Genomic DNA, 15,789 nt, shown 5'->3' on the forward strand with positions numbered 1-15,789 from the left:
CAACCCAGCCAGGGCCGGGGACAAACTGCAACCGAGGTTCGCGCCCTTAGCGGGAACCGAACCTGGGACTCTCTAGTGCGCTGGGCAATGCTCTAACGCTGAGCCAAACCAGCCAGGGCTTTTGTGCTTTTTAAATGTATTTTTCATGCTATAGTATACCGCAATTTGATTTTAAATATAGTGCTTTGTCATGTTGATATACACAGATCTAGGTTACCAGTTTTAACTGCCGAGTTGTAATTTATGGCAAACGTATACTCTGAATTTCATTCCTTTATGAACATTTCTGTGTAGCAATAAATGTAATGCCTAGAACAACATCTAACGTATAATAATAGGGCCTCAAATATTATTTAATAAATGAGTTGAGGTAGGCTTTTAATTTAAGCAAAAGTGGCATAAAATATCTCGGGCAGAATATTTTTTGTTTCAATTCTCCAGTTTGTCATTAACGCCCATCCTACGTGCATGCATGGCAGGAGTCATTCCTGAAAATTTCTAACGACGTTTTACCCAATCCACTTAAACGGGCTCTGATGTGTGCGTATGGGACTGCGGGTGGAACTGGTAGAGAAAGAACACAAAGAAACCTCAATGTTAAAAGACAAGACAATAAAGGTTTGTGTGGTGTGAGGCAGGGGAGGGTGGCAGCAGCAAGTGTCATGAATCTGGGGGAGGTCTGAGCGTTTTCAATGCAGGGCATGTCCAGTGCTACCGTATCCGGATAAAGAGAGAGCGGAATACAGAAGTCTTTCTCTGGGTGCACGGTCTGAAAGATGTAACTAACCATCAAATGCCAGACGGTTGCTATGCGAAGCAGCGGGGGAGGGGACAGGGGGTAGGCCAGAATTCTTGATACGCTTAGAATGTTTCTTCTTCCGGTCCTTAGCCCTTCGCAACCAACGCCCCTCTCCTCTGTCCCCCGCCCATTCTGTGTACTCTCATCATTCTCTTCCCTTTTTGACTCTCCTTCTCCGTTCTAAGTCGCCATCTTGGACCATGCGTCAAGATGGCGCTCCCAGGTCCTAGAGGCCGAATCCAGGCGAGCCAGCGAGGCTGCGCGCGCACTTGCTCGGGCGCGGGAGGGTGGGGCGGTGACGTTAAGACGTCGCCCCGCCCTAGGCAGTCGCTCCGCCTCTGAGCGAACCCGGAAGTAGAGGAGGAGGCGCGGCGGCGGTGGCGAAGCGGACAGGGCTGGCTGAGCCCTACACGGGAGCGAGTCTGGGGTTGGGGGCGGGGGGCGGGGCTGAACAGCCTGGGCAGCCTGGCCTGGCCGGGGCGGGGGAGGCCATGGCCTCGGCGGAGTTGCAGGGGAAGTACCAGAAGCTGGCTCAGGAGTACTCGAAGGTACCCATCGTGGGCGGGGATAGAGGGTCCCCGGCCCTGCGGCCTCGGGTTGCCTTGAGTTGTCGGGACCGTGGGGTGCCGCGGGGAGAGCACGTGAGCTCACCCCACCTCTCTTCCTCGCCTCAGCTGTCCATGATTGCCTGGTCTCCTCCTGCCGCTCCCAAGAGATGGAGCCGGGCTGTGTCTGTGGTCGTGTGCGTTTCTGTGGGAAGGAGCAGGAGTTTGAGTCTTCCTTTTCACTGAACTAGCGGGTTAGGACTGGGATGTCAGAAATCCTGGCTTCTGCCTCTGGTGCTGACCGGGAGGGTGCTGCTTCCTCAATTTTCCCAGTTCGGTGATGGGGAACCTCAAGCTTTCAACCTTCCCACAGGGATAATGAGGACAGATTTATCTGCCCCGATTCAATTCGGGAGGGTAAATAGAGTCATGCGTGTAAATTGCTTCACCAGGCATGGTGGTTACGATGTATTCAGTGATTAGCAAGATGTGTGGAAGTGGTTTTGAAAGCTTGAGTCCTAGGGCTGTGCCCTTTTCTCTCAGTCACCTGGAGTGGGACAGGGCACCCACTTGGTGTTCAATACATGTTGAATTACGTCCCTTTGTCGTATTTACAGTATAAGTCTTTTAAATGATGGAACCCGTTCTTTGGAAAAGGGCTGCTTCTGGGAAGGGTGTTTCTGCTTTAAGAATATTCTATTTAAGTCATAAAAGTGGACTCTTAACATCTACTGAAGTTGATTTAAAAGTCATTAAGCCAAGTTTTCAGTGATCGTGGCATTCATGGGGGGCAATGGAAAGATATAGCCCCCTTTTGACAATTTGGAGAAGCTGAGACACGTTTTTTTATTTTTTATTATGATTTCATTTAACAAATATTCAGCAAGGTGAAATTAAAAAATAAAACCCATGCCTAAACATACACACTAGTCTTTTCACCATTGAAAGGGGGAGGGGGGAGGATTTTGAGATACTACACTTGTTCCAATGGTGCTGCCATTGGCACAACTTCTTGCATTTCCATTTGAAATTGCCTTAAGAGCCTGCGGCACTGTCAGTGATGACAGTTTTCATCCTTTGAAGGAACAGTTTCTTGTTTGAAAGGGCCAGAAGTTATTTGGAACAAATACATATGATGAAGTGGGATGGGTGGAGGATGGCAGTAGGACACAAACTTGGCTTTATTGTTTTGGGGTGAAAATGTTTCATGAGTATAATAAAGTAAGGGGACTGATTTTCTTCTCCAGAGAGTAAACAAGCTCAGAAGACAATTCCAATTGGCAAAAGGTAGTTTTAACAATGTTTTGAGCAATGACTGCATTGGTGAAAAATTGTATAACCTCCCGAAGAAAGTAATAAAAATTTTGAAGTAATTTGTTCTTTTGGATATTTAAGCTGTTTCATTCAACAGACACTTATTATGTATCCCCTGTAAACAGTTTGTCAGAGTCGGTTGAGTGAGGCAGAGTTCCAGTTTAAGGAGATCCATCTAATAGAATGTTCAGACATTGTATGTAATTATAATACACTATGACAGGTGTTAGTTCAGTGGGAGCACAGAAGAAATGGAAGGTGAGGGTAGAAGTTATGCTAGTTGTGGAGTAGGGAAGGGGGAGGGGAGGATGGTAGCATTCTAGGCAAAGGGAAGAGGCTTTGTACACCGACATGAAAGCACTTTAAGATATGTGGCAGAGATGATGAAATATGGTTGGAGAGGTAATTTGGAACTGATCATGAAGGGTTGTGTATGTCAAATAAGAAGTTTGAACTTTGGTTTTTGAGTAATGGAGAAACATCAAAGGTTTTTAGGAAGGAAACTGGTAACTATTTGGAGGATGGATTTAAGTAGGAAAAGATTGGTGAAAAGAAGACCAGATTGTAGCTTATTTTTATAGTTTTGGGGAAAATAATATAGGGTTAAATAAAGATAGTGACAGTTGAGATGGAGAGAGGGGCCCAGATTTAGGAATTATGGTTAAAAAATACTTTTTAACTTCTTTGCTGACTGCCGGCTTTTTGCATAGCACTAAACTTATGACAGATATGAAGAATGTTATGAGGTGCTCATTCTTGGGTCTCATTTATTCAGGGAGTCACGGTGAGTGAGGGAAGAAGAATGAGAGTTGACCCTGATGTTCTGAGATGAAGGAACATAACTGCCACTGACAATGGAGGGTGGGCAGAAAGATTAACCAATTTAAAGTGAAGGGGTCAATTAAAGATTAGTTGCAATCATAGGATTTTGGGGTTGTAAAGCACATTAAAGTTAACTTATTCACATAGTAAAGAGGTGACTAATGTTGGGGTAATTGCTGAAAGTTTCTAGTGGAGATGGACTGACTAAAAGTCACATCAGTGTTTCTCTCCCCCAAATAAAAAAATCAATAAAAACATATTTTAAAAAAAAGAAGACCCTGGTGGTTTGGGCAATTAAGCGAACATCACCAGAGGCTTTTAAAATTTCAGGTTTAATAGAGTTTGGGGGAGGAGAAAGGTGTATAGAAGCTGATTTTCAGAGGTTTATGGAGTTAGTAGGTAATAGATGGAGGGTACCTCTTTGAGATGGAGGGAAAGCTAATCAAGGCCTCAGTTACTACATTGTTAATGAAGAATCGAAGACTATTCCTTACTTGGTGTTTCTTCCATAGCCTGCTCTGCTTCTGAGGCTCTGGTATATCTCATTATGGAGAAGAGAGGCTAAGTGCACTCAGTCCAGGTTCATTTGATTTCAACCTGCTTTCTTTGCAGGCGCTCCTGCACTCTTGCCTGGCACCATGTTATGTGTGTAAGCAAGTTGCAAGTTCTGTCTTTCCAAAGTTTGTGTTACTCAGAGTGCAGCCCCTGGATTACCATCATTAGATCTGGGAACAGGTTAGAAACACAAATTCTTGGGTCAACCCCAGGCTCACTGAATCTGAAACTGGTGGTGAGACCCAACAGTCTGTATTGTAACACCTCTCCAGTAATTTGGATGCACGCCGGAGTTTGAGAACTGTTGCTAAAGGAATGATATCAGTAAAGGAGCTTTTGCTCAAAGATGATCTTTTGAAAACTCTTTTCAAGGCAATAGCAACCAATGGGAAAACCAAACATCTATTATTTCTCTAATGGTTTATTTGGCAATTGATGATGCTTTTAGTTACGAAGGATAGTACCTTGGGAAATTTTCAGACTTATGCTCTTATTATAGAGCTACTCATATTGACAAAAGGTCAGTTGTGATTCTGTGTGTTTGCTTTCTAGATAGTGGGGCCTGGAAACCTGATTTCTTACCCCTTCCTGTAAGAGAAACAGACTCAGGAGCTGGACTGGATTAAAATCAAATATCAGTTTGCTTTATTTTTATTTCCCCTGATGTATAGGGTTGACTACTAAAGTTGGATTGGAAAACGGCTTTGTGTTCAGGGCTATCTAATAGAATTTTCCACAAGAATGAAAATGTTCTATATCTGTGCTGTCCAGTAGGCTAACCACTAGCCATGTGGGGCTCTTGAGCACTTGAAATGTAACTAGTATCATCGAAGAACTCAATTTTAGATTTTACTTAATTTCAAATAATTTAAGTAGGCATGTGTTGGACAGTGCTTGCTTAGCTCCTATATCAGTGCATCATGGATGTAAATGTCTATGTGATTCCCCTGAAGACCTTGTTAAACTGTAGATTCTGGTTTGGTAGGTCTGGGGTGGGGCCTCTGATTCTGCTCCCAGGTGATGCTGTTGCACCTGTCCACAGACCACACTTTGAATAGGAAGGCCTTAGAAAGACAGAGTTGTCTTCCTCTTCCTCTTTGATTCACTTGACTTACCCATCCAGTCACTAATGGGCAGCTAGACTCCAAGGGTTGAGGTTGGGGAATTTGTAATGAGTCTCCTTGCCTTCATGGTAGCAGGAGCAGGAGAAAGGGTTCTACTTAACTGCAGGTCTGAGAAGAGAAGGTTTTTTTCCTGCCTTAGTGACCAAGTAACCTCGGCCACTAATACATAGACTACACAGCCACAGCCTTTTGGGTGAAGAACAAGTAGGTAGGTAGAAACACTAAGTGGTATTCTTAATACTTTGAAATACTTAAAATATTAGATCTGGAAGGAATTTTAGGGATCAGCAAGGCCAAAGATACTGTAGCTGGGGTCTGCAAATGACTTCAGTATACTGAAGATGCAAATCAGGGGTTTAGTAAAGCTTAGGAATGGGCTCTGGGTTGTCTGTTGCACACATTGATTTATAATGAAAAAAAGCTTCTATGTTTAAATAATGGTTTTATAGGGTTGTAAAACATAAATCTTAAAATTTGTATGAAAACGGCTATGAGAGAGTGGTTCTAACATAGAAAATTGTTGAGGATTAGATGAGAATATGCATATAGTTGATTTTTCTCTCTTTCTCCACAAACTCTTCCAACAGTTTTTGATCAAAGGTTGTAAATCCCTAATCTTGGGCCAGTTATCCCACCACAGATAGTCAGAGTGGCATGAAAGACATCATAGTTGGCTCACCACTACGCTCTCTGTCCTTAGAGAAACAGCTTTGTGATAAACCTGACTGCAGCTGGGCTGTCCCAGAACCAAAGTTATGTAGAACAAGTCTGAACACTGGTCATTAGAAAGTTAGGCTCAAGGTCTTTGAGGATGCTTAGTGTTCAATAGGACCATGAGTTTCAAATCATCTGGAGAAGGGTCTTAGGGACTGTTAAAGTAAAGACAGTCTTTTGTAGTTGTGTAATGCATTACATTTAAATACCTTTTGCATATGGTACTTAATTTGATTACCTAAAATTTATTGCCCTGGTCAGTGTTGTTCAGTGGTTAGAGCGTCGGCCTAAGCACTGAAGTCCTGGTCAATGGCTGGTACCTGGGTTGCAGGCTTGATTCCTGACCCTGGTTGGGGTGCATGCAGAGGCAACCAGTCAGTGTGTCTCTCTCACATTGGTGTCTCTCTCTCTCTCTCTCCTTCCCTCCCTTCTTTTCACTCTCTCTAAAAATCAATAAAAAAAATAGTGAGGATTAACAAAAATAAACAAATAAATCAATAAAATGTATTGAGTGCCTTCTCTATCCATGGAATTCAGCTTTCATTGTAGGTGGGAGATATAAGGAATTATACTGTCGCCTCTACCAAGAAGGATAGTTTAGTTGGCAGATGGGAGATGAGTAGAGAAATAATAAATTAATCATAAATCATACATGAATTAGTAAATGTAAAATTTACTATTTTACAAGTAAAATTAAAACTGAACAGTTTAGTAAGAGGTGTCTTGTTATTATACTAGTAAGTGCCAAGGAACTGAGGGGTAAGCTCACTGTAGTGGAGAGCACAGTGAGTGGTTAGAAAAAAATATATGGAGGAAGTAGAAGCAGAGGTAGGAAGTAAGCTCCTGGAAGAACAGCTGGGATTTGGTTGGTCAGAATAAGGAAGGGCTGTGTTTTCAGAGTAAAGGTAAAGCTAATCAAAGATTACCAGACAATGAAAAATTGAGGGGTAAAAGGACTAAGAGGGCTTCAGAGTTGGGATTCAGAGGTACTGTTTCTCTACTGAACGGAATGGAAGAGCTTGGTGCACAGCTGCTAGAAACAGGCAATATCATCTTTTGGAAAGTTTTCCTGTCCTAATGGAGATTCTAGTTATGTCCATGTGCATTGGAGTCTCCACACTTATCTCGTAGAGGCATTAAGGACCATTTGATGATCTTATATCTATTTCTAACACAGGAACAATGTGCATTTGCCTCCTTACTGTGGAAAATGCTGGTGAGGAGAAATAGATTCTAAAAGACCAGACTGATCATAGCAGTATCAACATTTGACAGGCTGCTGGTTCAGTAATGCCGAAGTGTGGCAGTAGTGATGCTGAAATGCAGGAAAATGCCAATGCTGCAAAGTGTAATTAACAGCAATGGAGAATGCCGTTTATCATTGTCATCCTTTTCTACCTACTAAATAGTAGAAAGGTATTTTAAATATTTATAAAAGCTGCATTTTCTGTTAAACACTTTCATTGAAACCATGTTTGAATTGTCACTAACTTAGCAAACAATATTTTTGAAAGGAAAATCCAAATCATTTTTTATTATAACCAGTGAGGTTCGTTTTTTGTTTGTTTGTGGTTTTTTTGCTCTAGTTCTAGGCCTACAGAAAATTTACAGTTCAGCAGATTTCAAGCTTCATCTCTAGTCCTTGAAGCAGTTACTAGGAGCTTCTAAATACTACATCAAGAAGACATAGATCAAAGTTAGGACAAGGGTATGAAATGAAACGTAGATGCCCAGGTAGTATTGCTGCCTTTTGACTAACTGGGTTTGAAAGTATTTATTGAATTTTGTTACCTAGGTAACACAGGATCCAAGAGTATGTTGATATTGCTTAGAAAGTAAAATATTACATGATGGAAGTCAACATTAAAGTGGTATTTCTTTCTTTTGAACTTTTAGAGCAGAGGTCCCCAAACTTTTTTTTTTTCTCTCTCAATCCTTACCTGAGGATATTTTTCCATTTATCTTCAGATAGTGTGAGGGATGGAGATGGAGAGAGAGAGGGAGAGAGAGAAACACCGATGTGAGAGAGACACATTGGTTGTCTCCCGAATGACCCAGACCAAGGCCGGGGACAAACCACAACTGAGGTATGTGCCCTTGGCTGGAATCGAACCTGCGACTCTTTGGTCTGTGGGCCGACACTCTAACCACTGAGCCAAACTGGTCATGGCTCCCCAAACTTTTTGGGTTAGCGTAATAGTAAATGTTTTAGGCTTGGGGCCGTATGATTTTTAACTACTTGTGTCTGTCATTGTAACTCAAAAGCAACCATAGACATGTAAATAATGAGTGTGGCTGTGTTCCAGTAAAACTTTAAAATAGGTTGCAGGCCAGTTTGGTCTGTGGACCTTAGTTTACCAATCCCTGTTCTAGAGAATTTAATGTCTGTACAACTTTTTTTTGTTTATTTGTTTAGGCAGAAAATACTAGGATTGCTAGTTATCTTTCATCTTGTCTTCTAATTGTAAGCTCTTTGAAAACAGGGACTGCTTCTTAAAAATATTATTTATTGATTTTTAGAGAGAGAGAAACATCCATTTGTTGTTCCGCTTATTTATGCATTCATTGGTTGCTTCTTACATATGCCTTTACCAGAGATCAAACCCACAACCTTGATATATCAGGGCAATACCCTAACCAATTGAGCTTCCTGACCAAGGCCAGGGACCACTTCTTTTACTTCTTTCTCTCCCCCCTATCATTTTAGTGCAATGTCTTACACCAGGCAAACTATAATAAATATATCTATTTTCCCTTATATTCCATTCTAGTAAAATAAGAGCTCTGTTTCCATTTGTGGAGCATTTTATGGTTTAGAAAGTGTTTTTACATAATTTTTATCTGGTTCTCATAACAACCTCAGAAGAAGATAGCAGAGATGTATTTACCCATTTTAAAGACCATATAACTGAGGCTCAGAAAGGTTAATTCAGTTTTCCAAGTTTATATTGTCTAGTAAAGTGGCAGAACAAGATTTGGGTCTTCTTTTTTGTTGTGGTAGTGAACTGTGATTTTTAGCCTAAAAATAGAAGAAGCTCATCTTCGAGCCTGTTCTTTGCTCAAACTGAATATCTTGCAGTGTTCCTGCTTTTCTTCTTAAATTCTTAGCTAAATTTTCTCTTAAGTTTCAAATACCCAGTTTAAGATTTAATATTAAAATATTCCTATTCTTTTGGCAAATAAAAGGGCCAGTTGTTTTCTCAGGAGACAGATCTGAGCAATGCAGAATTAGAAATAAATTAAAAAAAAATCTTATTGATAAACTGTCCCATTTGTTTAGTTTCTCAGAGAAGAACCAGGTTTTTCACGGTCCCGGTACTGAATCCCTGGATTATTAGTCCGTAAACTTCTTGCTTTGGCTACATTGCACTGGTACTTCCGTGCTCTGTGTTATCCTGATTGAGAACTTCCCTCTTTCTACCCAAGTGGATTACTACTGAAGTTTTACCTTATTAAACCCTGCCAGTGATGGTTATATAGACATACACATAAATATAAATTTATCAGGCTGTATAATTTTTTATTTGTATACTTTATATAAAATAAGTATATACTCAATTTAAAAAAATTAACTATGGAAAAAAATAGCCCAGCCTTGGTCATGTAGTTTAGTTGGTTACAGCGTTGTCCAAATACACCAAGGTTGTATATCCCAGTTTGATCCCTGGTCAGGGCACTTACATGAATCAACCAATGAAGGCATAAATAAGTGGAATAGCAAATGGATGTTTCTCTTTCTCTCTCTGCCTCTCTTCCTCCTTCTCTCTCTAAAATCAATCAATCAATAAACATTTTAAAAAAATAGCCCAAATCTTACCTCTTCAAAGGCTTCCCCCACCACTCCAGCCCACTGCTTTTCTTATTTATATGTAGCTTTATAAAACAGTAACTAATATTGTCTAATGGCTTTATGACTCTGGAGTCAAAACTGCTGGGGTTTGAATCTAAGCATTGCCACTTAACTTCTCTGTACTTGAGTTTGCTCACCTATAAAATGGAGATAATATAATACCTACTTCATAGGGTTGTGAGATTTAAAAATGAAGTAATAGCCCGGCCAGTGTGGCTCAGTGGATTGAGCATTTTTCCATGCACTGGAAGGTCCTGGTTCGATTCCTGGTCAGTAGGGGGCATGCAGAAGGCAGCTGATCAATGTTTCTCACATCGATGTTTCTATCTCTCCCTTCTCTCTCTCAAAAATCAGTAAAAACATATGTAAAACACTTAGGACAGTACTGTATGTAATGAGCATTGGAATATTAGCTGCTGTTATTATTAATTTCTAAATTGAGCCTGCTTCTTCGTTGCTTTCAGTACACTGCCTCAGCTGATGCTTCATAACAGGTTTGCCATTCTTAATGACATTTGCATGACTAATATAAGGCACAGTGTCCTGCTGGGTATGTTTATGCCCTACACTTTGATTTTCTATAGAATTATTATTCCATAATTGGTCCAATGGTATGGCAGAGTTTCAAGGAAAATAGTAGTTTTTATTTAGGGAGGTGATTTGGTTTCTTAGAACCATTTGCTGGAAGTTGAGAGGTCTGGATTTAGTCTCAATTTTGCCACAGATTATGTGTTTTATGTCATTAGGCAGCTGAGCCACTGTGAATTTATCTTTGGCAGAATGATGATACCTACTATCCTCCTCTGGGCTAATATTTTTGTTCTCATATATATGTGAGAAGATAGTTACACAGTGTTATGATTACTGTAAAGTAATGGTAAGTGATTTTTCTTGCTATAAGTGATTGCTTTAAATTAAAAATTAATTATTGCTTATTCTATTTTCAGCTTCGGGCTCAGAATCAGGTCCTGAAAAAAGGTGTTGTGGATGAACAAGCAAATTCTGCTGCTTTAAAGGTATGCAACAGGATATTTGTGTTGTGAGGTTAAGTGAGTGAGTGGTGATGCTTCAAGCAGGGAATTTAGCTGGTTTTCTGGGTTAAAGTCCCAATTCTGACACTAATTCTCTAGGAATAGTGCTGAGTAATATAGTTTCTTTGTGTTTAACTTTCTTCCTTCAGTATGAATGCTATGTCCTTTGATTTCCTTAGCTAAAAATTAAATAATATATTTATTTGACTTTAATACATTTCTCTTATACATCAAGGCCTTTATTTAACTAAATTTATCTGGATTAATAGGGCCTCTTATCAGTTTTGATCACTGACAGAACTCTGAGGAATGCCATGTCATATTCATATTTATATCCTTAGCATTCAGCAGATGGTTGTCCCCTAACAAATGGATTTGAAAGTGTGAATCATTTAGTCCATTAATCTTGCTTTTGGGTTGAACTTTTTAGTAGTAATAACTTGGGTTAATCAGGATATTCTGTTTAAGTGACACATTTTACCATCAGCACCTTTGTTAACTGAGGGGAGAAATATGTAGTCGATGAAGTAATTTTTTTCTACCTCATTCTAGTTGGCATGTAATAAATATTGCTTAGTGGTATTTTTTAATTCTCACCCGAGGACATTTTTGCATTTATCTTCAGATAGAGTGAGAGGGAGAGAAAGGTGAAGAGAGAGAGAGAGAAACATCAATGTAAGAGAGACACATCAAGCGGTCACCATCCACACGACCCCAACCAGGGCTGGGGACAAACCGCAACCAAGGCACGTGCCCTTAGTGGGAACCAAACCCAGGACTCCTTGGTCTGCAGGCTGATGCTCTAACTGCTGAGCCAAACTGGCCAGGGCTGCTTAGTGATATTTTTAATTGGATAAATCAATTCTGGGATTTGGCTTCTTTCTTGGCCAATTTTCAGTTAAACGCAGGGATGGGGGGATAGTAGGTTTACAGTTGTGAGTACATGAAACAGTTTATTCTTGTATTATTATTTATTAATTATTGCATTATTTATTTGTATTACAACTGTAAACCTTCTTTTGCCCACTCCTGTATACTGCCTACCTCATTTTTTTTGCTCTCTTCCTTGCTCCTTTTTTAGTCCAAAAGGATTAGGATTCCCTTCATCCTTATCTCTTTCTGGAGTAGCCCCTAACCAGTGACATGTCTTACTTACTTCCATTCAGGTAACTGAGACCCAGAAGCATGTCTTTTTACTTAGTCAGGGTCGGACCCTACACTAGAGAAATCTGTCTTTTGAGAGTGTTCCCTCCTCAGGTGCTATTCCACAGACTCAGGGCTGAGATGGTTCAGAATACCTTAGCTACACTTTCAAAGCTCTCTGTGCCCAAGCCAGGATGATTATTTTTAATCATCCTTTGTTAGTCAAATTATTGTTTTGCCCAAATCATTGAAGAAATTATCAGTATCTCTCTTAATGATGTTTAAAACCTGTTACTGGGGAAAGTATTTCCTAGCTTATCTTTGTAGCTCACTCTTGGTTTGACACCCTCCTGTTACTGGTCGTGTTTGATTAACTCAGTGGTAGTGGTGATGGTGTTGATGGTGGTGATGTTGATAGCAGATTCTATTTATTGAGCACTCACTCTGTGTCAGGCATTTTGCTCATGAGCTCAGTTAGTCTTCACAATAAACCTATGAGGGCAGATAACATTATTGTTGTTCCCATTGCACAAACTAGGATTTACAGAGAGGTTGGGATAGATGTCTTCTTAAAGTAATGATTGGTTGGTTAATGGAGTTGGAGCATTAGTTAGCTAGTGATTAACTAATTATAAGGATGTAAATAACTTTTGTTTTACTATTCATTGCAGTAGTCATTATAATTACAGTAAGAATGGCAGTTTTCTGGTTCAACCCAATAGGAATGTTAGGATGTCTTTTGTTATAGTAGGCTTTTGATCATATTGGGGTTGCCTCTTCAATGAGTTGTAGATATAATATACTTTCATTGATTTGCATTTCTTTAATTTGAAATACATGATAATTTGGACATGGAGTAGAACTAAGTTTACTATTGAACTTCAAGTAAAACAAAAGGGAGCTACTAAACAAACAACAGAAAAGAGCAATGTTGCCCTGGTTGGTTTGACTCTGTGGTTAAAGCATTGGCTCTTGGACCAAAGAGTCGTGGGTTTGATCCCTGGCCCTGGTTGGGGTTGTGCAGGAGGCAACCAATCAATCGATGTGTCTCCCACATCGATTTGATTTCTCTCTCCCTCTCTCCTCCCACCCTCCTATTTTTATCTAAAAATCAATTGAAAAAATATCCTTTGGTGAGGATTAAAAGAAAACAATGTTTTTCTACTTATTTGAAACATTATTCTATTACTCTATCTCTGCTCTCAACATATAAATAATGTCAGTAGATTGCAGACACCAGCCTATGGTTTTTAATTTGTGGTTTCAATATATTTAAATCACCTATTCATTAAAACTTGACCTCTTCTTAGCTTTATAGTAGTTTTAAAATGAAAGTAATAAAAGTACAGTTCTTTAAATATATAGTAGCATATGGCCATCTGTGTTTTATTACCAGTGAACACAAAGTTTATAGAATGTCATAAATAAAATGTAGTTACAATATTTTTCAAAAATAGAGTGAAACTAAATATTTCTCTAGTTTTCCATTTTCTTACCTCATTATGATATAAATAATACAGAATGGTCAGCAGAATATATGTTGTTTAGATTTTGTTTCTATTTTCACTTAACTTTAAAGGGAATTGATGTAGAACAGCAGCTGAAAATATTCCTGTGTTAGGATAACAATGATTTTTATCTTCGACAAATCAGAATAGTTTAAAGCAAAATTAAGTGTATTGAAAAGACTTCATTTTAACTGATTTAAATTTAGGGAGGATTTATAGAAAAAATGAATACAATTATAGTTTTGGCTGTTCTTGTTTACTGAAGGGTGTCATCAATTGAGTCTGAGATTCTCTTTAAATATTCAAGTTATAAAATTGTAGCCTAAGGCTTTGTGTCTCCTCACTGCCAGACACATATATAACAACATTATATAACAACAGATAGTTGTGAATATTTTACTTTAAATTGATGACTAACTTCTTACTTTAGTGTATAGACTCTTTATTTCAAAATTTACTTGGTTTGGTCAAAAAATGATTTTGCCACAAAACAGCTAAAAACATAGGAACTGGAATGATAAACTGCAACTTGAATTCTCTAAAGCAAGAGGTTTTGATTATATTTTGGTGAAACAAGAATAATTTTTTTATTATTATTTTTAAACCTTCAGGCTAAATTATAAAGAATAGTTTGTTTTCATTTTGATACAGGAGCAACTGAAAATGAAGGATCAATCATTGAGAAAACTACAGCAGGAAATGGACAGTTTGACATTTCGAAATCTGCAGCTTGCCAAGAGGGTAGAACTACTTCAAGATGAACTGGCTCTAAGTGAACCCCGAGGCAAGAAAAACAAAGTAAGTCAAATGAAAGCAAGGTAGTGTAACCTTGTCATTAGGTACAGACATGTGAAAGTAGCAGTTACATATCTTCAGCTTGTAAGTTTGCTGTAGATAGTTTTTCTTACTCTTTATTCCTATGGGGCCAATTTGGTATTCTTGTCCAAAGATGTAAAAAAATGTTTTCCCCTTATGGTTTATCTAGTGAAGCAAAATTCTTAACTGCTCTAAGATGGATGATCTGGTACTTTAAGAAGTTGCATTTTTTTAAGGATAAGGGCTAGTGATTGAATTTTTAAGTCGTGTGTGTATGTGTGTGTGTGTGTGTGGAACAGCATCCCCAAGTATGTAGATGTGAGGCAGTAATAATAGAGTTGTAGAAGGGAAAAGGAAGACCCACAGTAACTCTATAGCAGCACAGTGTGGCAGGAGGAGTGCAGACTTTGGGTAAAGCCCAGGCTTGAATTCTTTGTCTGCCATATATAATAGTATGACCAGGCAGATTTTAAAGCCTTGCAACCTCAGTTTCTCCATCAGCAAGATGGGGATGATACTCTTGTTGTGGCATGGGATTATGTAAAAGTGCCTAGGACTGTATTTGCCATATTACGGGCAATTCACATAATTATGTTAGTGCCTTTCCATATGCATTTCCCCTACTTGGAAGAATTCTGTAGAGTGGTAATTTTCAAATGGGAACAGAGAGGGAAAAACAGGTATGTATTAGAATCACTTGGGAAATTTTCTAAATACACATGCTCTGGAAATTCTGAAAGACCCTTGGGAAGGAATAGCCATCTGTACTTGAAAGGTGCGTTACAAATTAGTGAGATCCCCACCCAGGGATGTTTAGCAGAGGCTCTGGTGTAACACTTCTGAAATCATATTAATTAAAGCTATCCAAATTTGGAAGCACTGAGGACACAGAGTATATAATTCAGCAGTTTCTTGTGTACCTCTCGTGTCCCAAACACACTTGATGTTTACTATATTTTTAATTTAGCTACTCTGTTTTCAAAGAGTTTTCTAATCATTGGTTCACCCTGGATCAGTATGTGCTTCATTTGAAGTGAGGAGTGAGGGCACAAGAAAGGCAGAGAAGAGTAGTGACTGATGTCTGAACACAGATTCATTGTTAGCTTGTCCCTTGAATAGTCTCAGTTCTTGTATTCCATGAAAACAAATGTTCATTATTGGTTCTTTTAAATAGTGCTATTCTTCTATGTGGAAAAGTTAATATTGGTAAAAAAAAAAAAAAAAAAAAAAGGCAAAAGGAAGGTATTTTTCATAATCTTTGAGCTTTTTTCTTCTATTTATAACAGCTTTTATGTTTTTTAAATAAGAAATTTATGTGAACTTTTGTATAAACTTATCTTTGTGAATGCTAAGTAATTTGTTACATTATCTTAGAGGAGTTTAACAACTTAGACTCATGGAATTGCTAAAACTGTCATTTCCCAAACCAAAAAATAAAATTGAAATGATATTAGCATATTTACATCATTAGCTTTTTGGGTCTTCTCTTCCAACAGAACTACTCCTGAGTTCATCTGCAAAGAATAGCGAGCTTTATCTGTTTTTTCTCTCTCTTTTTTTAAGCTTTC

General features: G+C 38.9%; 1 protein-coding gene across 4 annotated transcripts in view; it reads left to right on the top strand.

The window, feature by feature from the left end:
* The first annotated feature begins 1,147 nt into the window (after positions 1–1,147).
* The window catches only part of PPP1R21 (protein phosphatase 1 regulatory subunit 21), a 62,614-nt gene continuing 47,972 nt past the window's right edge, over positions 1,148–15,789 (top strand). For 2 of the 4 annotated variants that reach the window (XR_004959668.1, XM_036262541.1), the window contains exons 1-3: positions 1,189–1,347; positions 10,671–10,739; positions 14,057–14,203. Coding sequence is in view for 3 of the 4 variants with exons in the window: in XM_036262541.1 (XP_036118434.1) it covers positions 1,291–1,347; positions 10,671–10,739; positions 14,057–14,203 (273 nt within the window). In the remaining variant the exon portion in view is untranslated. Of the gene's footprint in view, positions 1,348–7,087; positions 7,290–10,670; positions 10,740–14,056; positions 14,204–15,789 lie in introns of those variants that run through there. The other 2 variants (XM_036262539.1, XM_036262540.1) reach the window with 2 other exon arrangements.

This window comes from Molossus molossus, unplaced genomic scaffold (genome assembly GCF_014108415.1).
Source record: "Molossus molossus isolate mMolMol1 unplaced genomic scaffold, mMolMol1.p scaffold_m16_p_15, whole genome shotgun sequence".
In the NCBI taxonomy this organism is placed as follows: Eukaryota; Metazoa; Chordata; class Mammalia; order Chiroptera; family Molossidae; genus Molossus; species Molossus molossus.